Source organism: Petaurus breviceps, unplaced genomic scaffold, assembly GCF_028583685.1.
Source record: "Petaurus breviceps papuanus isolate PSGF00001 unplaced genomic scaffold, PetGlider_PUasm1.0 90977, whole genome shotgun sequence".
Classification (NCBI taxonomy): domain Eukaryota; kingdom Metazoa; phylum Chordata; class Mammalia; order Diprotodontia; family Petauridae; genus Petaurus; species Petaurus breviceps.
In genome coordinates, this window is record NW_027187391.1 from 9,200,408 (window position 1) to 9,226,978 (window position 26,571).

The window sequence follows — 26,571 nt, forward strand, 5'->3', positions numbered from 1 at the left end:
GACTCTGGGTAAGTCACTTAACCCTGTTTGCTTCAGTTTTGTCATCAAATGAACTGGAGAAAGAAATGGCAAACCACCCTGGTATCTTTGCCAAGAAAACTCCAAAAGGGTCATGAAGAGTTGGGGATGACTGAAAAACAACAAATTTGTGTGAAGTTACAGTTGTTGGCTTTGTGTGCACCTCACCTCTAGATATTCACGCCTTCTTTTCCTTGCCCTGTAAACCTCATGACTTTGATTTTAAAACATATTTACAACTTGAGAGTTGGTTTTCCTATTTAGATTTTCTAATGCGTCTCATGAGAGGCAGTGTGGTATAGTGGACACAGAGTTGGCCTTGGAATTAGGAAGACTCAAATCTTGCCTCTGATCCATTTTGGCTATGGTTTGGGGTGAGTCCCTGAACTTCTCAGTGTCCCAGGCAACTCTCTAAGGCTCTTAAGTTACAGGGCAGGTGCTATTCTGCCTTGGTGAAGGGAATTGCCTCATCTGGGAGCTCCCTACAATGGTGACATCACAGGTCTGATAAAAAAAAAGAGAAATGGTTTCATAAATGGCAGCCCTTTTTATTAACAACATTAGAGCCATTAGCAATGTGGGCCTTTATGATGCCTCATTATGCCATGGCAGCGGTCTTGGGTTCTCCAAGGCTATGCCAGAGAAGAATATTGTCTAGCCATTCCTACCAAGCAGAAAAGACTGAGCGATGGAGGAGGTATATGGTCAATCAATCAATCAACATTAAGTGATTACTATGTGACAGGAGTTGTGCTAAAGCTAGGGATTTAAAAAGAAGCAAAAGGCAGTCCTTGCCCTCAAGCAACTTACTATTTAATGATGTTTGTTATTTAAAGACCAACCTAGTTAAGCCTGGAAAAGTTCATCATCAGAGGGTTGACCAACAACAATTCTGCACTGTCTTCTATGGGTGTGATTGGATTGCAAAGTGCAGAGGTGGAAGGACAAATCTCATGGATGTTATCACAGATATTTGAACCATTTTAGTCATTTTTTCTTCAGGTTTTAAATATATAGAAAATTCCCTAATATCTCAATCTGACCCTTAGGGTACCTATTATTATGTAATTCTCATATTTTCAAGGACCCATCATTACTTTCAGAATGAATTAGCTATGATCATCCAATAATATCCACGAATTGGCCATGATCATCCATCATGAGATTTTGCTCCTTACTTCAACTAAACTATTATCTTATGGACATGATCCTAACAGAACAAAAGAAAAATCAAACTACACTGGACTAGTTTGTTTTGCATTTAAAGAATCACAGGAGTGACAGATCAGTTTAATGTAATAGATGTCATATCTTGGTATGACATTTAATTCAGCAGCTCATGAGATTTTACTTATGAAACTAATTTGTATTGGCATGGCTGTGAGTGCCATCACATGGGCTTTTAAAGGGGCCACAAATTGTAACGAGTTAATAATATATGACGCAGTGCCCCTGTTGAATAGAAAAAAAAAATATCTGGAGAATTGCCTCAAGCATTGTTATAATGTCAGCTTGATTTAACATCTTCATTAATAATATTTGAAAGAAGGGAATAAAAAAAGGCATTTATGAAATTTACAAGGGAAACTTAATTTGTGGGTAAACACCAGGGAAATTGATGGAACCAGAGTGGGTTGGATATGACAGAGAATAAGCCCAAAAGGCTACATATCACAAAAATGGAAATATACACCATTTGGTAAAAGTAATTACAAAAACAGGGACTCTTTGTGAACACTAAATCTCTGAATGTCCCATGTACATGAAACAATAGCTAGTGCTGTCCTAGGGAGTAGGGGTAAGGTTATTACAGTTGCAAGATCTAGAAAATGAGAAACATTCCTTTAGTTCCTGGCATTCCCAAAAGTCCAAGTTTAGTTTTACTAAGTAGTAGTACTGTTTTTTTGAAGTTATGTTATAGGTTAGACTGAGAAGTTACAATTTATAACTTAAAAAAAAGTGTTCTTACAAACAAGCTTTTGAACACAACCTGTTTGCAATTTAGAGATAGCCAATAAACAGGGCAGAGACTTAAAGACAAAACACATAAATGACAATTAAACAATAATTGGACTTGATATTGCTTATCAGTCAAAGACATTTATTAAGTGCTTACTATGTACCAGGCTCTGGATTAAGTGCTAGCGATATAAAGAAAGGCTAGTGAGTCAATCTGTATTCAGGAGTGCTACGCATTTGGGATCGTAATTAATATTGTCCTTTTGGCCCTTCATACATTCGAGTTATTTTTGCCAGCCTTACCAGAAATGATAAATGAGCATGGGGAGAGAGTAACAAGGTTAACATTCCTGACATCTCCATACATTTAGACCAGCTTCTCTAGGTCTATTTACCTCTAAGACACAACCCACAGCTTCCTCTTCCTTGTTGACTTTAGTATCCAATTATTTTCTTTCTACCCCATCCTTTCCTTTCTCCTCTGTAATTTCAGCATAGAGGCTGAGCTCCCCCCTAGCCCTCTCACTTTACAGTTCCTCTTGCAGCCTCCTTTATCCCTCTCCCTGTTCAGCTTTACTCAGCTTGGCCAAACGATGGACGTTATCATCGCTTGGAACTCTTCTGAACCTACAACCTCAACTTCTCAGCTTTCCCTGTCCTTCAGCTTCTCTTAACTCCCTCATCCTCATGGAACCTGCTTTTTTCCTCTTATGACATCTAGTCTCTTACCTTCTCTCTTTTGTCCCAATCCATCAAACCCCCCCTTTTAGCCTTCTTTTCTGGGCACTTATAACTATATTTATTTATACTCACACATATACTTCTTGTCTCTCCCATCAGGATGTAATAAGAATGAAAGAAGGGACTGTCTGTCTCATTTGTTATATTTGTATCATCAGAACCTAGCACAGTTGTTGTTCAGCTGTTTCAGCCACATCACTCTTGCCCAACTCTTCATAACCCCATTTGAGGTTTTCATGGCAAAGATAGTGGAGTTTGTCATTTCCTTATCCAGATAAGGAAATGGAGGCAAATAGCATTAAGTGACTTGCCCAGGGTCCCAGAGCTAGTAAGTCAGCTGGTAAGTATCTGAGGCCAGATTTGAACTCACATTCTCCTGACTTTAGGCCAGGTACTCTATTCACTTCACCACCTAGGCACAGTGCTTAGAACAAACAAAATACTTAACAAAAAATTATTTAAAGTTAAAAAAATTCTTTAAAAAATTATTGTGAGTGATTGTTCATTACTAATCCTGTATCAATAATATCTTTTTTAGTACTCTAAAATCCTTTACTTCCTTGTTCTACCCAAGCTTGCTCTGCTAAGCTCCAACTCTGGGGTCATTCACATAATCCACTTTATACATTTCTACTCAAGACACCCACTGCTAGAGAAAATAGCAAACCATACTGACCAGGACCACTATAAACTTAGACCATCTAATTTCAGTTGGACCTTCACCACTGTTTAACAATCCTTTGATTTATTTCTTATTAACTCTTTTTAGCATTTACTCACACCCAGATTATCTTTAAATGCTTCATTTATTCTTACAGATCCATTAGCTTTCATTGAGGTTAAATGGTCAATAGCAATAAGGATTCTTTTGAAAAAAGAAAGTTTCTTCAGAAGTAATGATAATAAAGAATAAAAAGGGTAAATCCAATTACAGGCTGGAAGAATTGTCTAATAGTGTAAAAAAGTCACACATCCCTGAAGTTATACCAGGAAAACATCTGCCTACCTTTTACTTTAAAAATCACTAGAAGACATTCCAGTCTCCCATGGCAACCTAGTTCAGCATTTTCCAATCTTTACATTCACAACTTAAATAATATTGGTCATATTTAAGTTAAAAGGTGAATGCATGTCTTTCATGGCTACAAAACTAATACACATTTCATTTAGGGGAGGGGGTGGTTTAGAAAATTTAATGGTAAAACCATTAATTGACTTTTGGTTCCCACAAGTCTTTAAGTATTACTAATTCTGAGAGCGAAAGAGCTATTTTGTTCCCAACTTTTAATAAAATATCTGCATTTCCATGTTTTACAAGTAAGAATTTTTTTTTTTTTGGTGAGAGAGAAAGAGAAGAAGAAGAAGAAGAGGAGGAGGAAGAGGAGGGCAGAGGAGAGGGAGTAAAAAGGAAGAAGAGAGAAAAAAGAAAAAAGGAAGAGGAGAGGGAAAGAGAAGAGAAGAGGGATAGAGAGGAGGGATGAGAGAGAAAAGAGAGAGGGAGAGAGAGGAAAGAAAAAAGGAAAAGGAGAGGGAAAAGAAGGGAGGGAGAGCAGGAGAGAAGACAGGAGGAATGAGCGAAGACAGAGAGAGAGACAGAGAAGGGGGGAGGAGAGGAAGGGGAAGAGGGAGAGGATGAGAAAAGTCTTTGACAATGTTTCAGCAGGAATTTATCAGGCAATGAAGCTTTAAATGGTGTTCTATTTACTGGGTGCTCTCTTCTGATTAAAATAACAGCAAGCCTGATACAGATAATTGAGTCATGGTGTACAACTGGAATCAGAGTTAATTACAACTTTTAAATATATAGTGACAAAGGAGGAAAAACAACAGGGAAACATTCTGTGCTTTCATTTTTAATTGCCCAGGAAAAGTAGAAGCAAAAACTGCATTAGTTAACGCAGCCTGCTCTGCCCTGCTGAGGTCTTTCCAAATAAGCTGGGGAGGCTTGAGACCTTGTTTATCTTTTTGCTGGGTTCTCCAGCCCAAAAACAAACAAACAAAAACTCTGTGGTCTCTGATTGCTGAGAATAAAATTTTGATCCTTAAAGAAAGCAATATGAGCATAGCTCTTCTTCCCCTGATGACATTGTTTTCCATCGTTCACCCTTCATCTGCTAGAGAAGTTGGTTGTAGCACTAAGAATACAACTATTCCCTTCCAACCTAAACTCTTTGCTTGGGGTAATCCCTGTAAGGATAGGGGTCAGAGACTGTCTCAAAGTAAGAAATAGACACATTATACTTAAGCCTCAATAAGCATTACCAATCCTTCAGGGTCCTTAACCTGCAGTTGGTGAACTTATTAATTGCATTTCAACATAACTGGTTTTCTTTGTAATCCAGAGGATTTTATTTTATGCATTTAAAAACATTGTTTTGATAAGGGGACCCCAGGCTTCACAAGACTGCCAATGAGGTCCATAGCACAAAGAAGATTAAGAACTCCTGTACAAGAAGCATTTTTTTAAACAGAGGGGTAAAATTATATGAAACATATCCAGGTTCCTACAAGTAAAAGGAATGTGTTTTTAAAGGATGGAATTCTGAACCAGGAGGTAGGTGAATGTCATTACTGGTTCTACTTGTGGGATATTATTTCTATCTGTCTGGCTCAGGGTACACAATCTGGTTAACAGCACTAATCTAACTCAATATGGTTGTGATGGATAATTCAGAAAAAACACTTTAAAGTAATATAGGAGACAATGTATATTGTATTTAACACAAATGATACCTTTTTTTTTTTTAACCAAAGAATCTAATTGCTTCTGAAATCATACCTGAAAGACTTATTGTGGCATGGAAGTGATCCTTGACATTTCTTTTTACACATACATATTCTTTTTTGATCTTTACAACAATGGTGTGATGTAGGTGTTATTATTTATCCCCATTTCACTGAAGCTGTGAGAGATTGTGACTTGCTATTAGTAATTATCTGAGGCAGGATTTGAACTCAGGTCCATCCTGACCGCCAATCCACCATGTTATCTAATATGCCCCCTAAGAGTCTCTGATCTTTGGCTTTCAAAGGCATTGCTAATGGAGTGCAAACTCTAACAAATTCTATCTATCTAGAAAAACTGAAGGATAAGTCCGGAAATAAACTGTGTCATCATGTGAGGACCATCTTAAGTTCACAGAGGCTCTTTACTAGAAGGGTGACTTTAAAGGGGGTTGACTTTATTTATTTTGGTTATAGAAATCCATAGAGACCACCTCCTAAGGTATAGATGAATTGAAATCCCTCAATTGGTATAGGAGGTATACAAAGTGATGGAATCATTTCAAAGATCTTGAAAAAATTTCTTCCTTTAAATAAGCTGCCTTTTCACTAGTTAATATATAGCTGTTCTTGTTCAGTTGATTTCAGTCATGTCTGACTCTTCATGACCCTATTTGGGGTTTTCTTGGCCAAGATACTGGAGTGCGTTGCCATTTCCTTCTCCAGCTCATTTTACAAATGAGAAAAACTGAGGCAAACAGGGTTAACTCACTTGCTGAGGGTCACACAGATAATATGTGTCTGAAGCTAGATTTGAACTCAGGCCTCCCTGACTCCAGGTCTGGTACACTATCCACTGTGCTGCCTAGCTGCCCTCTAACATAGAGCTGCCCTCTAACATATCTTTAGTCTGTACCAAATGTAATATTTAATCTTGAGCTGACCCAGGTTGAATTTCTTTAATAATTCAAAAGCCCAACATTAATCCATTCAAAAGACATTTAATTGTCTACGGTGTTCAGAATGCTATAATGAGACCTAGGAAGATACAAAATTTATCATGGACATAGTCCTGTAACAAAATAGCATTTATTAAATATTTGCTGTGTTTCAAGCACTGTTTGGCACCAATGCAAGTAAAGATATTCTATTTGTATTCTACAAATACAAATAGAAATACAGTCCTTGCCCTCAAGGAGTTTACATTTTAAGGGTGGAAGACAACACATAAAAGGAAACTTGTCAGGAGGTACAGGGGTCATGGCAGAGGACATCTGGAAAACAGCTTGGAGAGGCATGAGATATGGCTGGGCTGGGTACCATCCTTAAAGGGAGTTTCTGAGCTGCAAAGTGGGTGGAGAGTACTTCTAATGTATAAATACCACAGCTGTAGTTGAGGCATAACTATAGTACTGTATTCATAAACATAATTATAATTCATAATGTCACACGATGAATGCATTAAAAAACCACAACAAAACAAAGAGGTATGTGAAGTTGGAGGGTCAAGGAAGAGTCCCCAATGGTAGTAATGCTTGATTTGGATTTTAAAGGATGAATAGGAATTTAATCAATGCAGGAAGGAGATAGGGCATTTCAGGTGTAGGGCACAGCCTGAGCAAAAACATAAAAAAAAAATACAGGGCATGTTTGGAGGACAGAAATAGTCTAGATTCCTCTGGATTTATGAAACATAAAAAGTCCTGGGAGAAGGCCTCCAAGTTGTTGGGTGGACGACCTGAGAGAGTATGTGGGCAAGAATTACCCAGGACAGTGTAGAGGCTGCTATCTGTACCAATGGAGGAAAAATACCCCAATGGATGAGACTATAGATCTATGTATGTTTTAAAATACTCTGATATCAAACTTATCCTGCCCTACTGGTGACTCCTTCACCAGATTTTAGGAGGTAGCTTATTTTGATACTCTATTTTTTTTCCATCCCAATATATGACATCTTTCTTGACATTTCACCCCAGCTGGTTTCTAATCTCTGGCCTAGAAAGAAGTCAGGAGAGAAATATATCAATCAAAAGCATTTACTTGGTTACGAACTGAAGAAACTGTTCAGTCAGGGAACCCAACCCCTTGGTTACAAACAATGGAAACATCACTGTGACCTGGCCTTCCCTTATGTGGTCTGGCCCTTCCTCTATCTCAGGACAGAAGAATAAGCAGGACGTTGCACCGGGAGCCTCTTATCTGTCCAACCATAAGAGCCAAGATATGCAAAGGAAAGGGAGGAAGCCCTTTTCTATTTGGATGTGTTCCTCATTAGTCTGCTTTATAGTGAAGTCACGCTAAGGGTGTTCAGAAACCCACATGGTTCCTGGCATGGTTTCTCTCTACTTATTCTCTTTGATAGGAACCTCCAAAATGCACACATAGTGCCTCATAAATATTTCCTTAACCAATGTTCTTGAATGCTAGAACACCACATTTTGTTAATAGTCACTATATAATGACATTTTTGTGTCTTTATTTTTCTCTTTAAATGAATCTTTTTTTCTACACAAATAATAAATTTTCTTGCTAACAATGTCATTAATCAAATTACTCAAATGTCTTTCCTTAGAATTTCCAACTCCTGTATAATTTCATTTTTGTGTTTAAAAAAATGAGGGAAAATTGTGGTAAAAATCAAAATTTTCGTTGACCTTACCTTACCTGTGAATTTCATTTCAATGATTAAAAAAAATGAGGTGAAATTGTGGTAAGAATCTAAAACATTATTATTTTTTTTCTTTTTACAAAGCTCTTTGCTGAGCTCATAGTCTATATATATTTTTAAATTAGTTTTTTTGTTTGTTTCTAGGACTTGAAATTTCTCTAGAATTATATATGTCAATTTCTCATCCACAACTTCATGCAGAGAGTGAATTTATTTGGAGAAGTGCTATGGTAGAAACAAGAGCTAATTTACACCTGACAAGAAATTTTTCTGTCTTCATAGAGCTTTTCCATTATGATAGAAAAGGTTACCTTTAGACAATTATACTAGCATCAAACTTTTTGCCCAAGGATAGGACTGTGATCTGCTATTTATGTCGTCATTGCTGCTTTGTCAAACTATGCAGACCATCCATGAGATAAAAGACTTGCTTAACTGACAATGTCTACAACTCATTGAAAAGAAGATTCCAGTAGCAAAAACTATGTGTGTCAATTGGCCATTGAAACCAATTACTATTGTATTCTCTCATCTCATGGAGACAATAATAATAGTGCTGGTAGTATCCGTCTGAGAGGGTTATAGAGATCCATAGTCAAATGACATACTATGTGTACAAGCGCTTTGTAAACATTAAATCACCATTTAATTGTCATCTTGCAAAGTACATGTAAAATCTAGTAAAAAAAAGAAGTAGGGATTGATTAAATCAATCTAGTTACCCCAACTTATCTAAAGTAAGTGATAAAATGTTATGCCTAGGTACTTTAATCAGGTGGGTGGGAACACATTTTGATTGAGTCAAATCAATCATAGGCATTCCAACAAAGCCTGACAGGCTTTGATCAATTTAGCTGTCCCCACTCAAAATCTGGCAGAAATGAATGATGTAAATCAGAAGTCAATAAAGCATTTGAAAAAAAAATTTAGCTGTCCCCAATGAACCATTGGATGAAGTAGAAGTGACATTGTACAGGAATAGTGTTCAGATTACTGAGAAGACCTGGTCATGCCCTCAGGGTCAGCTATAAAATATCAAATCTAGGGTTCAGGCCTGAAAGAGATTTGGAGTTTAGTGGGCCTCTAGCAGTGGAGATAAGAGAGTCATCTTTGAGAAGGAAAGGTTTAGGTTTAGGTTTAGGGAGGGATGTGCTTCTACTTTGGTCTTGACCAGAGAAGAAGTTTATGAAAATTCTTTTGGAGGTTCTGAGGACTTTCCATCCTCCCACTAACATCCTACTTACTTATCTAAAGTAAATAATACATGGAACAGCTTAGGGAGGTGGTTGCCAACAGAAAACTACACCTATATTTAAAGGGGACATTTTGAAGACTCAAGCAAAGGGACTTCCAGGATCTGGGAATTAAATCTTTTTGTTACGTGTGCTCTCTAAGCTCAAGTCCACTTTCCAAGAACTCTCTTATACTTGTGGAGGGTGTGTCACATCCTCCTGGAGGGATGTTTTATACCAAGTGTTCTTACTGTATCCTCTTAGTAAATACCACTTTCTAAAATGGTTCTCAATTGATAATCTTGATAGGAAGCACACTGGTGGAGACCTGTGAGCAAATAGCATCAGAAAGACACTTGCCAGAACTTCAAGGCTTATGTTTTCTGTCAATTACATGGTAGAGACTGTGGTTTTCTATTTGTTAAGTTGAATTCTTATAACTTTCTTTCATAAAGAGGCTGAGACATTTTGTTTTCAAAATAATCTGAATCTCATAATTTTTGGGAAGGAATTCATTTGTTTAAAGAAGCTAAGATGCTTTTAGTTTGGACTGAAATAAGTTACTCTCCTTTTTGAAATTAGTTTGTTGATTAGTACTGGGTACTTAATCATTTCATTTTTTTCTACTTTGTGATCTGTAGCTTTTTCTTTCTGGTTCCCTTTCTTAATCAGAATACATTATGGCTTTTTAGGAATCATATGCTTAAATACGAGTGAGGTGTATTTATTTGATCATGGGAAATTAGGATTTTAATCTAGCTTTGGGCATAAACTACTCTATAATTTGGAAAATCCACTAATTATATAATAAAAACATCGATAGGTTAACTAAGGGACATCTCAAATATCAAGAACTCATTTTCATGTGATGGGTAAAAAATTATTGGATATAATATTAAAAATAACAATAGTAGCATTTATTTAGTTATTATAGTTTGCCAAACTCTTTACATGTTATCTCATTTGATTTTCATAGCTGAGAAATTGTTGGTATCATTACAGGATTTCATGGTAGTATGGAATGTAAAGGCTGTGATATTTGAAAGTATGTTTGCAATATTAATACATCAAATGTTTGCTTGTTGTATAATATAGGAAGTCTCAAAATATAAAAGATACTACCTAAGCAGAGTACATGGTGGACTTTTAGAGAACATTTCTTTTTCAAGTAAATATTGGCCCTGCTCAAGTTCCTGTGCTTTCTTCAATGAATGCAAATTCTGAGATACTTCTAAGAGTGTTTTTTTTAATCCTTAATTTTTCCCTTCATCTTTTCCCACCATCATCAATTCATCACCTTGCAACCAGTCTAGAGGTGATAAACAGGTAGGTGGTTGAGAGTGGATAGAGTACTGGGCCTGGGATGAGGAAGACCTGAGTTCAAATCTGCCCTCAGACACTTAATAGCTGTGTGATCCTGGGCACATCATTTACCCTCTATTTGCCTCAGTCACCTTATCTGTGGAATGGGGATAATAAAAGTACTTACCATCCAGAGTTGTGAAGATCAAATGAGGTAATAATTGTAAAGCACTTAGCACAGTGCCAGGCTCATAGTAAGTGCTATATAAATGTTAGCTGTTTTTACAACTTAGCCAGACTGGTCTTTGGCAATGGACAAGTGGTCTGTTACCCTATGGTGCAGGTGTGGCTGCATCACTCCCCAATTCAGTAAACTTCAGTGGATCCCTATTACCTCTAGCAGTAACTATGCACTCCTTCTCTGGTCCTTAGAGTCCTTTACAACCTACACAAACCTGTATTTTTTTTAGCCACATTATGCATTATTCCCTTTCATGTACTTCCACAGTACAATAAAATCTATTCCTCATACATGGTACTTCGTGGCCTGTCTCTGTGTATTTGCACTGGCAACCTCCATGCCTATTACGTACTCCCTCCTTTTCTGTGCCTTTTAGAAACTCTAGTCCCTTTTATTTTTTTCCTTCTTTTTTTGGGGGGGTGGGGTGGGAGAATGGTGAGATTTTTCTTTTAAACTAGTTCCTTTTAAAATTCAATTTGAGCATAGCTTTGACATGAAAACTTTCCTGATCCCACTAGCTGCTAGACCCTCTTCCTTTCTGTTTTTCCAAAAGTGTTTGTGCTCTTTGAAGCTTTATATAGTAGCTATACCTATCTGGATACCTAATGTGTACATGTTGTCTCTGTTAATAAACTCCTTCAGAGCAGGGACTGGTTGACTTTTGTCTTGGTACATCTAGAGGTCCTGGGTTCCCCACCCCGATCTCTCTCGCACATAGCACAGTGACTGGTCCATAATAGATGCTTAAATATTTATTGATTGAAGAGAATAGTCATTCTCTCTTTGCTCCCAAAAGCTCTCTTTCAGAGACTAATTAAGTTCAGAGATAGTCCCATGGGGAATGGAACAACCCTAGAAAGAGGTGGGTCGATCATGGGCCATTGTTGATTGCATAGATTCCAAGACTTAAATCATTCCTAGGCCCATCTAATGCAGGGCAAATTATCTGATGATCTGGTTTAGATCAGGACTAATACATGACTACCTACAGCAAATCTGAATTTCTGGAATGAGCCTGGCAATGAATACATTTTTTTTTTAACCAAGAAATCCTATATTAAAATACTCCTCTGATGCTTCATCATGGCATGGAATGATAGGCTATGCCACTGGGCCAGAAATATAGGCCTAGAGCATAGGCCTATAAATTATAGGCCTAGAGATGAACTTGTACGTCTTTTGTCCAGGGATCAGTGTTCTTCTTTTTTTTTGTTTTAAAGCAATTGGGGTTAAGTAACTTGCTCAAGGTTACACAGACAGTTATTTCTGGGGGTGGTGGTAAGTATCTGAGCCCGAATTCGATCCCAGGTCATCCTGACTCTGGGGCCAGTGCTCTTACTCACTGAGCCACCTGGCCACCCCTAAGCAATTGGGGTTAAGTAACTTGCTCAAGATTACACAGCCAGGTGTTTCTGGGTGAGTGGTAAGTGTCTGAGTCCGGATTCAATCCCCAGGTCATCCTGACTCTGGGGCCAGTGCTCTTACTCACTGAGCCACCTGGCCACCCCTAAGCAATTGGGGTTAAGTAACTTGCTCAAGGTTACACAGCCAGGTGTTTCTGGGTGAGTGCTAAGTGTCTGAGCCTGGATTCGATATCCAGGTCATCCTGACACTGGGGCCAGTGCTCCTACTCGCTGTGCTACCTGGCTGCCCCTCAGTGTTCTGTATATAGAGAGGTTATCAGATTAGCTACAGTGAGGTGAACTATTTTAGTCACAGCAATTGTGGCAGACCATCTACTAAGTTCTAAAGAGATTTTTGATTTCTACCAGTAGAAGGTATACAAACATGGACACAATTACAGGTAATAGAAATATTAAAGAATGGCCTTGGGTAGGGCCATTCTTCTTGATCTGGGCTTTACTGGTTTACTGATTTAATCCATGTCACTGAGACTGAGCCAGAAATGCAGTCATCTTTGTAGGGGAGGGAGTCAGTATTGAGTAAGAGGCCAAGAGAAGTTTGCCTCATGACATTTCTCCTATACATTATCTGGATCACAAGTTGAATTACTAAGTTTTCTTACCTGATATAGACTGCAAAGATAGTGATTAGTCTTGATCAAAAATGGTTGGTTCACCCCTGGGTGGTCTACATCATGGGCTGCAGCTGACAGCAGTCCAAGCATAATGTCCAGTGGTGTGAGGAAGCTGTTGAGCTGTGGAAACAACAGAGAAAGCCAATTTACCAGTTTGTTCATACAGGTTAGTCAATATTTCTTTTTTCTAAACCAAATCTGATCATAATTGCATTATTCTGTTCCTTTGATTATGGAAAGTATGTCAGGTCTTCATCAACTGAGATTTTCTTGTAGCTCATTTTTGGGATGACACTCACTTGACAAAGTTGTTAAGGATTGTAGCCATAGGTTCCCAAAGTGGCTATACCACCCCCCTGAGGGGTGCTGGAATGATCCAGGAGGGCAGTAATAGCCTTGGTTGCCTTTGGGGGGTGTTGAATAAAAATAAGAGGGCAGTGGAAGCATAAAGAAAGAAGAGAAGAGAAGGAAATTTTGAAAAACCATTTGTATATGTTTCATCTATTGTATTACAGAGTTAAAGTTGTAGTGATTACATTATTTTCCAAATAAATACACAAAATGTAAGTTATAACTGATCAGTGGTCAAGTCAGCTGACAAGTCTTAATAAGAAGGACAGTGTGCTGCACATTGTTAGGAAGTCTAGCATGCATTGGCAGGAATATTTTCTTGTAGTGACTTGTTTACAATACAATACTATACACTGTATAGTATGCGGTTACATGATACAATATTGTGTCATCAAAATTTCAATGCAAGAAAAACTCCATGAATTTATAATAAATTATTAAATTTAAGATATGTCATTTAAAAAAAATTATATTTTTTGAATTATGGCAATTAAAAAAAACTATCAAGGGTTAAAGAAAGTAGATTTCCAAGTGGACACTGAGTAATATTTTTTTTTTAAAGGGGGCAGTAGACCAAATAAGTTTGGGAACCTCTGATGTAGCCAACACTCAATTATTCAAGTTATGGATTATATAAGTCCATTTTCCCTATCTCTACTGCTAAACTTTTGGTTATTTCACATCTTGTTAGTACTTCCATCAAATTGTGAATAGGGAGAAAAGGAACAAATTTGATTGGCTTTTAGTTATCATCTTGGAAAAATGATTTAGTGATGGAAATTGTTGAGACTAAAGCCAATGGCATTCTTGGATTATCCATGAATTTAAAATAGTCAAATCATCCTTGTCATACATTACAGCATATTGAGAAGGGGGCTCAACCTCATTAAGGAAATGGAATTGTAGCATTTGAATGCTATCTTCAGTGTACAATAAGTAGTCTGGATTATGTGAGATCAAATGTAATGAAATCCTCTTACTAGCTGTAGAGGGCAACTACAATGAGCCTTCTCTCCTTCCTAGTAGAATGGGAGAGGCTGTAGACCAAAGGAGAGAACTTGGGAACCAATTTGCAACTTGTATGACCTGAAACTGATACAGGCCTTCCACCACTGCCTTGAAGCGGAGGCATTTTAGGGAGAGATATTCTGTGTTAGAGTACAGCTTCCATATCACAGTTGAACAAAGGGGAGCAAAAAAGATGGTGTCTTAGGCTAATCCCTTCTAGTTGCTGATGTTTTAAGGTTCCCTCCCCTGTGGTAGTTCCCTGATTTCATTCCATGAAAACTACCCCCTTTTTTTTAGCCTTTCCGTTCTTGGACTTGATTCTCACCTCCCTGCTTAGTCATTTGGATAGATGCCTCTTCAAGCTCCTAGCTTTGACCTCAGTCCAGCTTTCTGTTCATTCTCTTAGCTTTTGGTTGGAATAATTTTGCCCTTGGATTTGGTTCACAATTTTATAGATATTTTTAAAAGTGGAAGGGACCTTCGAGACAAACTAATCTAAATCTTTTGGAGGTCAGAAATCTTTAGTATGAAGAAGCAAAATGATTTGTCCAGTTATATAGTGTTGGGAAATTCTTTTAAAATTTAAAAGAAAGAATAAAGTTAGGATTTGATTTTCAGATACCAGGTTATGCTTAATTGTGCCTAGAATTAGCCAGGAACATAGGGTAGAGCCATCCACTTTATGAAGGGCATGTTCCTTTGGTTCTGGCTTTGTCACATAACCATATGATTCCTCACAACTCTGATGTCTTGGACTTATGTTCAGAACTCTCTATGTAATGTTTGGCCTAGAGTAATCGTAATTTGAGTCTGAAGTACTTCCAACTTCATTTTGGAAATCAGAAGCCATGAATTAAACTCTAGTATGACTCAATATGTTTTCTCTGGTCAATGAAATCACTGGTATTTGTTAGTGACAAATGCCCACTTCCAAAGACTTTACATATTTACCAGCTAAGTGTCATATATATGATATGCAGTTTACTATGAGGAATGGTTTTCTCCAAATGAAACTTTTCCAATGCACAATAAGGAAAAGATAGTCTTCTTGTGCCTTCCCCTCTGAAATTATCTCCCATCTAATCTTCTATGTTCCTGTTTGTTTATTTACACGCTGTTACTCCTATTAGAATATGAGTTCATTGAGGGCAGAGAATGCCTTTTTCTTTCTTTGTATCTCCAGTGCTTAATAGAGTGCCTGGCAGCAGATAGAGCACCAGCCCTGGAGTCAGGAGGACCTGAGTTCAAATCCAACCTCAGATATTTACTAGCAAATGGGCTAAGATGATGATGTTTGTGAATGATGGCTTAAAATATAGGTGTAACAGGCTACAGGGCAGGTAGGTGGCACAATAGGAAAGCTAAGTGACCCAGTGGCTAGAGTGCTGGGCCTGAAGTCCAGAAGACTCCTCTTTCTGAGTTCAAATATGGCCTCAGACACTTACTTGCTGTGTGACCCTGGGCAAATCACTTTATCTTGTTTGCCTCAGTTTCCTCACCTGTAAAATGAGTTGGAGAAAGAAAAGGAAAACCACTCTAATATCTTTGCAGAGAAAACCCCAAATGGGGTCATGGATTGTTGGAAGCGACTGAAATGACCCAATAACAACAACCAGCAGATAGTAAGTACTTAATAAATGCTCTTTGATGGATTACTTGAAATATACATAATTTATACATAATTGCTTATGAATATTTGTGAACATATTCTCATTCTTTGTTTTTGGAGAAGTAAAAGGGCTTTCCTTGCCACATCAATACTCTGTTTTGTTGAGTTGCATTGGTTTAGGTAATGTGGAATATGAATGGCCAGATTTGCAGTCAAGAAGTCTTGAGTTCAAATCCCACTTAAAATATTCATTGGCTACATGACCCTTGGCAAGGTTGTGACCTCTCCTCCTTTCTCACCTGGCTTCAGTACTTTGAGACTTCTCTGATTTTTCCACCATTTCCCATTATTGGGAAAACATTACCATCTTGCAAGATCCCTTCAGTCTTGGGGCTCCATCCTCTGACCCTATGATTGGAAGGTGGAACTGTGGAGTCTAAAACATCTATTTAAGGAGGGAGCACAGCTCAGAACATCTCTTTACTTCTCATCTGGACGTACTATGACTTTTCTACCATTTCCACCTCTCTCCCCATTTCGTTCAGCCTCTTTTGAATGTTGTCTTTCCCATGAGATGGTAAGCTCTTCGAGGTCAAGGGCTTTCTTTCTTTTTAAAAATTTGTACGTCCAACATGTAGTATAATGTCTGGCACACAGTAGGGAATTAATAAATGTTTATTGACTTCCTGACTCACCTTATTGAGGCTCAGTTTACTAACTTTTAAAATGAGGATGATATCGACATCTACCTCATAAGGTCTGAGGTAAAGGTCAATGAGCCAATCAATGTAGATAAAAAGTGTTTTTACTAACTTTAAAATATTAAAAAAAAATTTGTTATTGCTATAATTAATTTTGTAAAAGATACGAAGCTAAGTTTTTCTAATGTAATAGCTGTTAACTGAAGTAAGAAAATTAATTTGCCAAGGTTTCCACTGGTCATGGAAAAAGCATTTATGTCATAATATCTTACCTTACGCTCCATTAGAAAGCAGTGCATGGCCTGGGTGACATCAGCCGCGTGGACAGCATTGTGATAAGGATTTTGGCTATGGTAATCTTCTTGAACCATAACTGGCAGGTAAGCAAAGGGCAGAATTATGCACCATCACTTTCCTAGGCATTTCCAAAAGCTTAAACAAGTATTTCACTAGGATCTGGGAATTATTTTTCTTAAAAAATATTGACATCTACAAGTTGTGCAGCCTAGGGACCTTCTACAAATCTATATAGTTTGCATGCCTGGCAATCTTACTGAATCTTTTTTTTTTCTTTTGAGAGGGTTTGGGGAAAGGGACTAAAAAGATTTGTGAGGCCCTAGAGAATTCCTGACTTCCTTCATAAATCACCCCTTTCTTACTCTCATGAAGGCTTTCATTCAGAAGTAAAATAAATATGTAGAAAAAAGAACACATTTACTCCACAGTATCATGTAATTATTTTAGGGTGCTGCCATTTATGAGCAATATGTCATCAAGGTATTTTCCTTTAAAAAATTTAGTAGCAGCATAAGGTTACTGATGTCCAAAGGATTGTTTATTGCTTGCCCAATACACACTGACTTCAGGCAAATACGTGTATCTGGGACTCTTGCTTGCTTTGGGCTGGAACTCGAGTTATAGAGTAGGTCCAAGTGGGGATTTGGGTTTGTTTTCACCTTGTTAAGGTCAAATTATCATCTTATCCCTACACTCTTGCTATCTTCTTCCAGGCACAGAGAACTCTTTGAATCAAAAGGGATGGGGAGAGGGGACAGAGGAGGAAGGTGTATTTGATTTGCTGTTTACCATAGCCTTTAGTCTGGTAGGTTTATAACTAAGGCTGATGTTAAGGTACAAAACAGGCAATATGTGTACTTTGACTACTGAGGATTGAAAATGTCACTATATACTTGAGGGATGCATGCTATGCTATTTATTTTGGAATTTTATATTATTCAGGTAACCCACTATTGTAATTATCACTTGTTCTTAGCATAATTATTTGACATTTTCAGTTGTTCATATGAATGGATCAGTGTAGCCTAAGAAAACTTTGAAAATATCTCTCTAAAACCCTTTTTTAGAGAAATAAAAACTAACCACACAAAATACTTTTATTCATGGCATCTCTTTTCCATAGCCACAGATTGGCTATGGATTGACTGTACTTGTGGGAAGAAAACAGGACGATGGATATTTCCACACATTTCTTTTGGAAAGAGTGTATTATGTGATATCCGTCCTCCCTTTTTTTTCCCCCAGAAAATTCGTTTCACAGTTACAGTTTCTTGGGCTTGTATTAAAATGAGCTTGCATTTTCTGAGAACAAATCTACTAATGGTTAGCAGAAAGTACTTTAGAAACATGATGGGTGGCAGTGGGAAGCCACTTTGGAATATAAAATGTACCCTAGATAATCCCCAGGTAGATAATTGGAAATATGCTAAAAGCCAAAACAATTATCTATGCTACATGGTAGTGAACAAATGAATTTATTGAAAATTAAGGTTATATTCTAGCTCCATATTTGTAACAGCCTGCTGGACATTTCCTCCTCTCTGTCCTACTGACATCTCAAGTGTGGCATGCCTCAAATTGAACTCATCATGCCATCAAAATTCATCTCTTCTTCCAGCCCCTCAATTTCTGCTGATGATATTGCTATCCTCTCTAGTCACTTAGGCTTAAAATATGAGTGATCGCTCTTTCTTTCCTCCACCTCCATCCCAACATTCATTCAGTTGCCAAATATCATTGGCCTCTTGCCTTCATGTCTTCTTTCTTGCTCCTGAAATCATCCCTAACTCAGGCCCTCTTCATTTCTCTAATGGATGATTGTAATAGCATCAGAACTGCTCTTTTAGTCTCTCTGGTCTGTTCTTCACACCACTATACAAATAATAGATAGCCCTGCTCATGTCCAGTTGTCTGCCATAAATCTTTCGTCGTTGTTGTTTTTTGCTTTTTGGAGGGGGGATGGCAGGGCAATAGGGGTTAAGTGACTTGCCCAAGGTCACATGGCTAATAACTGTTACGTGCCTGAGGTCGGATTTGAACTCAGGTCTTTCTGATTCCAGGGCCGGTGCCCTATTCACTGTGCCACCTAGCTGCCCCTGTCTGCCATGTATCTTGCAATGCTTGTCCACTGTCTACCAAATAAAGTACAAATTCCTTATCATGGGATAGAAGATCCTTTGCAATCTAGCTCCAACTACTCCTAGCTTTTACTTCTCATGTCTTCCACATTTCTGCAATATTTTACCCTACTCCCCTTCATGGACTTTGTTATCCTGCCTAATCACTGTCAATAACTAAATCAATCAATCAGTAACTAAACACTCCACTAACCATCTTTGCTCATGCCATTTCTTGCACCTAGAATCTCAAAAAAGAAATTTACATGATAACTTTATTATGTATTTAAAAGGGATGGCAAGTGGTATATAACAGATTTGCCATTTCATGAACAATCATCTTTTTTTATTATACTATATTATGGAAATTCTTGTTTTATTCTATAAATTAAAAAAAATCTCCTCCTCCTAGTTTTATTGTAATTTTACTTATCCTTTATGATCCAGACTCTATTGCCATCTTCTCCCCAATAGCCCTAGTTAAAAAAAAAAAGATCTTTTCTCCCTTGAAACTTTCATATGCATTCCTATACCATGTATGTTCATTTTCCTTTGTAGCTATTTTTGTATAAATCTCATCTGCCTTAATAGAGTGTAAGCTTCTTGTGGTAAGGATACTTAAGAATATCGGTTGAATTTTTATATTTATCACAGGCAAAGAATTTCTTGTCATCTTATTTCTCATAAATAAGTATAGGCCATTCTCCACTAGTTACCAGTCTTTTTCTATATCACCCTTTTAAGAGAATAAATCTGGGCCCTCACAACATCAGACTGTTTGAGACTGCTGGCTGTTCACATTAAAAAGTACGCTGTGCCCCTTTTAATTGTTTGGAAACACATAGGAAATTACTTACCTAAAAACTTATGTAAGGTCACCATGTCTAACTGAAAATGATGAATGAGCCCATGGATGTAGAAGAGGTGGCACAGCAACGTGACCAGGCTGTTTCCTAAAGGAAGATGTGAATGTCAGTAAACAAAGAGATGTTCACCGAATCTGATAACAAACCTCCCGGAAGGCTGGACTTCTTAATTTGGAGTCCATAAACACTTTGAGGGGGCTGTGCATTGATTTTGGAGGAGGGGGGAGGTTTGTGAACTTGGATGAGAAAAAAATAGATCTTTATTTTATTCATATTTTATTTCATTTTATTCATATTACTAGTTTCCTTTGTAAACCTGCACATTTTATTTGATGCATTTAAAAACATTATTCTAAGAACAGGTCCATAGTTTTCTCCAGACTCCCACAGGGAACCATGACATTAAAGAGGTTAAGAATCTCTGCTCTAATGGGAATTAATTTTCCACCTTATTTTTGAAATATTTAAGGAGGAATAAGGATACCATTATGGTCTGGCCTAACTTAGATTCTCCTGAGCTAATTTAACCTGCATAGGAACTCCCTATGCTAAATTCAATTAATAATGATATCAACAAATATAAAAGATGAAAGCTGCTATTATAAGCATAGGAAGCTTTTCTTTTTTTTTTTGTTTTAAAAAATGTATATAGCATAAATGTCTCAAATACGTTAGTTTTCTTGACTTCAAAAATCTTGACAAAAAACACAATGGGGATATTTTCAAGAGTCATTCAGAAAGAACCAGGTTAAAATTTGCTGTTGGAGTATTGAGGGAAAATTTACTTATCACACACATACACGCGCACACACATACACACACAGACACCTGTTGGTAGAGAATGTCAGTGTGAAATTTATGAAGAAATACTAATTTCTAGCTTTTATTTTGTTTTATTTTTATAATAGATGGACATAATGTATAACTGCTTTCCCAGTGTGGAAGTTCATGGCGGTAATAAAGCTGCCACCATATAAACAACTGCTGGTAACAGTGTGGGATTAGAACTATGGTTTTAGTGGCAGAAGAAAATCCTGGTAAGGAAATGCCCTTAGCAAAGCATATTGCCAACAGTGCTGTGGCTTATCATCTTAAAGAATCAGTTGCTTGGTACATTGAGAGATTTTGATCAGGGTAACTTGTTTCAGAGGAAGGACTTGAACGTAAGCATTCTTGGCTCCAAAGGTAGTCCTTCTACCCACTACTCCATTCCTTCTACAGGACAGTGGTTAGGCTAAGTTTCTAGTCTTGCTAGTCATGTTACAAATGTGTTTTTGCTGTCTCTTACAAGTATATAAACAAAGGACACCTAGAAAGCAATCTGAAATACTAATTAATTTGAAAATACTAATTAAATTTAAATAGCAAATGAAGGTGCCACTATATGTATAATTACTTTAGTTTTTTCTCTCCTTACTTTTCTAAAATTAAAAAAATTGTTTTTCTTTTTGGAAGGGAGAAGGCAGGGCAATTGGGATTAAGTGACTGGCCCAAGGTCACATGGCTAGTGAGTGTTAAAGTGTCTGAGGCCAGATTTGAACTCAGGTCCTCCTGACTCCAGGGCTGGTGCTCTATTCACTGTACCACCTAGCCGCCTCATCTTTCCTTACTTTTGATACAGGGGAGATAATACTTTCGTGAAGCCTGTTATAGTAAAACAAATTATGAGGCAGCTTCTTATGCTATCTTTCAACTACTTAGCACACAGTAGTTTAAGAAGTGTTTGTTGACTCCTTGTGTGACTAGTAGTAATAGCCATGAAATTACTATGTGTGTATACACAAACACATACACATGCACACAAACTTGTCCCTCATGGGACTAGGAGCTATGAGACCTGGGTTCAAAATCTGCTTCAGATATTCCATTAGCTAATGACCTTTGGTAAGTTATATAAACTCTCAGAATCGCAGTTTCCTCATCTGTCAAAAATAGTTATAAGAAAAGCAGCTCCATGTAGTTTAGCATTTCTCAAACTTTTTGGTCTTAAGACCCCTTTACCCTTTCAAAAATTGCTGTAGACCCCATTATCCAAAGAACTTTTGTTTATATGGGTCATATTTGTAGATATTTTTTATAGTATAAATTAAAATCAATTAATTTTATTTTTTTTATTTTAAAAAACAATAAACCTATTTATGTTAATAAGATGTTTTAATGAAAATAACTATTTTCCAAAACAAAATACAATTTAGTGAAAAGAATGGCATTGTTTTACATATTTTTACAAATCTCTTGAATGCCTGGTTTAATAGGACATAGTTGGATTTGCACAGCTGTTTCTGCATCCAATCTGTTGCAATACATTGTTTTGGTGGAAGTATATGAAGAAAATCTGGCCATAGAGAGATATGTAGTTGGAAAAGGGAGAATTTTTTTTAAAAAGCAATTGGGGCTAAGCAACTTGCTCAAGGTTACATGGCCAGTTTTTCTGGGTGTGGTGCTAAGTATCTGAGCCCAGATTCGATCCCCCAGGTCATCCCGACACTGGGGCCAGTGCTCCCACTCGCTGAGCCACCTGGCCGCCCTGAAAAGGGAGAATTTTAATAGGCAAATAATGTCTTAGTATTATTATGAAAATAGTTTTCACCTGTCAGCTCCCTTGAAAGTCTTGGGATTTAAAGAGCAGGGACCCAAGGACCATACTTTGATAGTGTATTTTGAGAACTGATATATAGAAAGAGTTGGCCTCAGACCCAGAAAGGCAACACTCAAACCCTGCCTTTGGCACATACAGGCTGGGGGACCCTGATTTCCTCACCAGGAGTTTTCTACAACAGTCCAGTTTCCCTATGTCACAGATTGTTTTAAGAAGAGTACTTTTGGAACAATGGATAGAGACCGGCCCTGTAAATAGGAAGACCTGAGTTCAAGTCTAGCCTGAGACATATACTAGATGTATGACCTTGTGCAAGTAACTTAACCTCTGTTTGCTTCAGTTTCTTCAACTATGTAATGTGGATGATGATAGATAGCATTTACCCCCCAGGACTGTTGTGAGAATCAAATGAAACAATATTTGTAAAGTGCTTAGCACAGTGTCTGGTACATAGTAGGTACTATATAAATGCTATTATTATGGCTGTTATTATCATTATCTTTTGCAACAACATGAGACTACTCATAATTAATATGATAAAAATGCATTTTCTCATGACAGCATACATTTAGAGTTAGGCAGTTCCTTAGAGATCATCTACTCTAAGTCCCTCATTTACAGATGAGGAAATCAAGGCACAGAAACCAAACATCTCATCCAAAGTTACACAGGATACAAATGGCAAAATCAGAATTTGAACCCAAGACTTTTGACTCCAAATTTGGTCCTTTCTTTATACTACCCTGTTAAGTTTGAGTATTATTAGTTTCATTATTTTATTATCATATATTATATAGCCACCATTATTTGACTATAGAGTAAATCCTAAGATGATCTATATCTTTTATGTACAGAGAATTATTTTAGCCAATCGACCAGAAAATTGAATTTCACTTAACAAAATACCACTACCACATAATATGACCTCTTTTTATTCCTATTATTTTTCAGCCAGGTGAGATATACAATTTTCTTTAGCTCATAGCTACCTGTCTAATATTCAGTTGTATTTAAACAGGTTTTATGAGGGGATTTATTATTTTGAGGCTTGGCTGGAAATGAACACAGCTGGTTTTCTTGGTTTTACTACATTTTGTTTTTTAGATGGAACTTTTGTCAATGACAAAAGAACAATGTGGTTATCTTTGTGACCCCATTTGGGGTTTCCTTTCATGTTCTTTCACATTTGAGAAAGGTTCCATGTATAAAACAAAATAAATCATCACAGGAGCACTGAATTTCAGAGTTGGAAGGGACTTCAGTGGTGTTCTAATTGACACTTGAGTAGAAATTATCTCAACATCACCAATAAGTGCCAACCATTTGTGTTGGAAGACTTCCAATAAAAGAGAATATACCACCCTTGGTATAGCCCCTGCTACTTTTATACAATATTCATTTTAATGAAGTTTTGCTCTTTGGGGGTGAGGAAAATTAATCTGAAACCTCATATGTCATCACTTCCAATAATTGAAGACATCTAACATTTTTCATGATCACATATCAACTGATTCACATATTACATTATGTCTACTTCTCTCCCGACTGTGATCTCCTTGCCCTTTCCTCCAAATTGTTAATAGCAGTTTGTTTACATCCCTCCTAAAAGGTGACATCCAGAACTGAACATTGCCCTACTAAGGTGTCCTGAATGGGATGGACTACAAAGTTACCACTGTCTTCTTTGCTCTAGATACCTATCTCTCTTAATAAAACCTTAAGTCACATTAGCATTTTTTACTGTAATGTCACACTATCAAACCTCAAATCCACCCAAACTCCCAAATATTTTTCAGATGAATGGTTTTCTGGTCATGTCTTTTGTCATCTTGTACTTGTTTCTTGAGCCCAAGTGTAAGATTTTTTTTAAGATTTTTTAATTTTAAGATTTACTTTTATTACATTTCATTTTTTTTTTTTGGATTTTTATCCTTCATTCTAGATTGTCAAGATATCCTGGAATGCTATTTTTTTTGGAGGGGGGAAGGCGGGGCAATTGGGGTTAAGTTACTTGCCCAAGGTCATGTGGCTAGTAAGTGTTAAGTGTCTGAGACTGGATTTGAACTCAGGTCCTCCTGACTCCAGGGCTGGTGCTCTATTCACTGCACCACCCAGCTGCCCCAGTGTTACTCTTAACATGACTCCGACTGTTAGTATCTCCATTACCATTTATCTATTTTCTGTCTATGTTGTATCTATCTTCATCTATAGCTATCTATATGCATGTGTTATCTTTCCTTGCTAAGTAATAAAGTCCTTAAGGGCAGGAACTGATCTCACTCTTACCTTTGTCCACCCCGCCTTCCCCAGCACCTAGCATAGTAGCACATTTGCTGTTCTTGAGTTGTTTCAGTCATGTCTGACTCTTCATGATCCCATTTGGGGTTCTCTTGGCAAAGATACTAGAGTGGTTTGCCATTTCTTTCTCCAGCTCATTTTACAGATAAGGAAACTGAGGAAAACAGGCTTAAGTGATTTGCCCATTAAGTATCTGAGGCCAGATTTGAACTTGGGAAGAATAGTCTTCCTAATTCTATGTCTATCACTCTCTCCACTGTGCCACCTAACTGCTCATAGTTGTTGTTTGTTCTTCATTCTCAAAGAGTACCATGACATTGGGAAAGTGATGCCATGACTTTCAAGTAAATTGGATTAAAGTGAGGCAGGGTGGTGCAAAGTCACCAGCCTCACTTTCTCCTCCAGACCCATCAGGGTCCAGCTGCAAGATATAGATCAGGAGGACTAGAGATGAACAACTCTGTGAGGTGGGTATGACAGGTGTCATTTCCATTTTACTGATAATGGAACTGAGATGTCCATAGTAGCACATAACAGATGCCTAATAAATTCTTGTGGATTAATGGACTCTGGATTTTAAGGTGCTAATTATCTCTTACAGTTTTGTGTCTTCTGCAAATTTGACAAACAGCCACTAAACCTTTCATTTAAATCATGGTTATAAATGTTAATGAGCACAGAGCCTTGGGTGAATCCATGTAGTAATGTAGAGATTTCTCTCTAGGTTGACATTGACTTATCAGTGGCAGCACTTTATTCAGACAGTATGGGATCGACTCATCTATACTATCATCCAACTCACATCTCACTGTCTTGTCCACAAAAATGGAGAGACTTTGTCAAAAACTTTACTGAAATCAAGGGATGGGGACTAGCCATGATTTCATTAATATAGGAAACTTTCTCTACCTAAGCAAATGGTCAACTTCTCTGAAAAGTACAGTCTTAAAGAGAGTTGTCTAGAATACTCTTGAGAATAGCTGGAGAGGTTAAGTGATTTGGCAGGCACATACCCAGTATGTGTCAGAGGCATGATTAAACCAAAGTTTTCCTGGCTCTAAACACTTTCTATCAGCTATGCTAGGCTATAATGAATATCTATCTCTATATCCACGTACATTTTTGCTTTTTTGTTGCTCATTCATTTTCAATTGTGTCTGATTCTTCATGACTTTTTAAAAAACTTTTTCAATTTTTTGTTGGTCTTTTGTTTTTTACAACACCAAGATTTGCTTCCATGTAACTTTCTTTCCCTTCCTTGAGAACCATTTCATATAACAAATAATATTTTATAATACCAGAAAGAAATAGAGAGAGAAGCAATACAATGAAAAATTGAAAATATGGACAAGATAAAAGCCTGGGGAGTCTCCCACCTCTGCCAAGGAGTCAGGCAGGTATACCTTCTCCTTTCTCTTCTGTGGAGTCATACTTGTACATTATAATTTTATTCTTTTTCCATTTACATTATTGTTGTTCCTGTGGATATTGTTTTCTTAGCTTTACTTACTTCACTCTGCATCAATTCATGTAGGTCTTCCTAAGCTTCTCTGTATCCATCACATATATCATTCCTTACAGCACCATCATATTCCATTACATTTATATACCACAGTTTGTTCAGCCATTCTTCAATGGGCATCTTTTCCCCCCCAATTTATTTATTTTTAGTTTTCAACATTCATTTCCACAAGATTTCGAGTTACAAATTTTCCCCCCATCTTTTCCCTACCCCCACCCCCAAATAGCGAGCCTACTGAGTACCCCTTCCCCCATCTCTCTTATGTCCTCCTTCATCC

The 26,571-nt window shown here is 37.3% G+C and overlaps 1 protein-coding gene across 2 annotated transcripts in view; it reads right to left on the minus strand.

The window, feature by feature from the left end:
- The window catches only part of PDE7B (phosphodiesterase 7B), a 475,247-nt gene that overhangs the window by 26,330 nt on the left and 422,346 nt on the right, over positions 1-26,571 (minus strand). For both annotated transcript variants that reach the window (XM_069077306.1, XM_069077305.1), the window contains 3 exons: positions 19,867-19,962; positions 16,868-16,968; positions 12,915-13,046 (listed from right to left, as the gene is read on the minus strand). In XM_069077306.1, the coding sequence (XP_068933407.1) occupies positions 12,915-13,046; positions 16,868-16,968; positions 19,867-19,962 (329 nt within the window). The remainder of the gene's footprint in view (positions 1-12,914; positions 13,047-16,867; positions 16,969-19,866; positions 19,963-26,571) is intronic.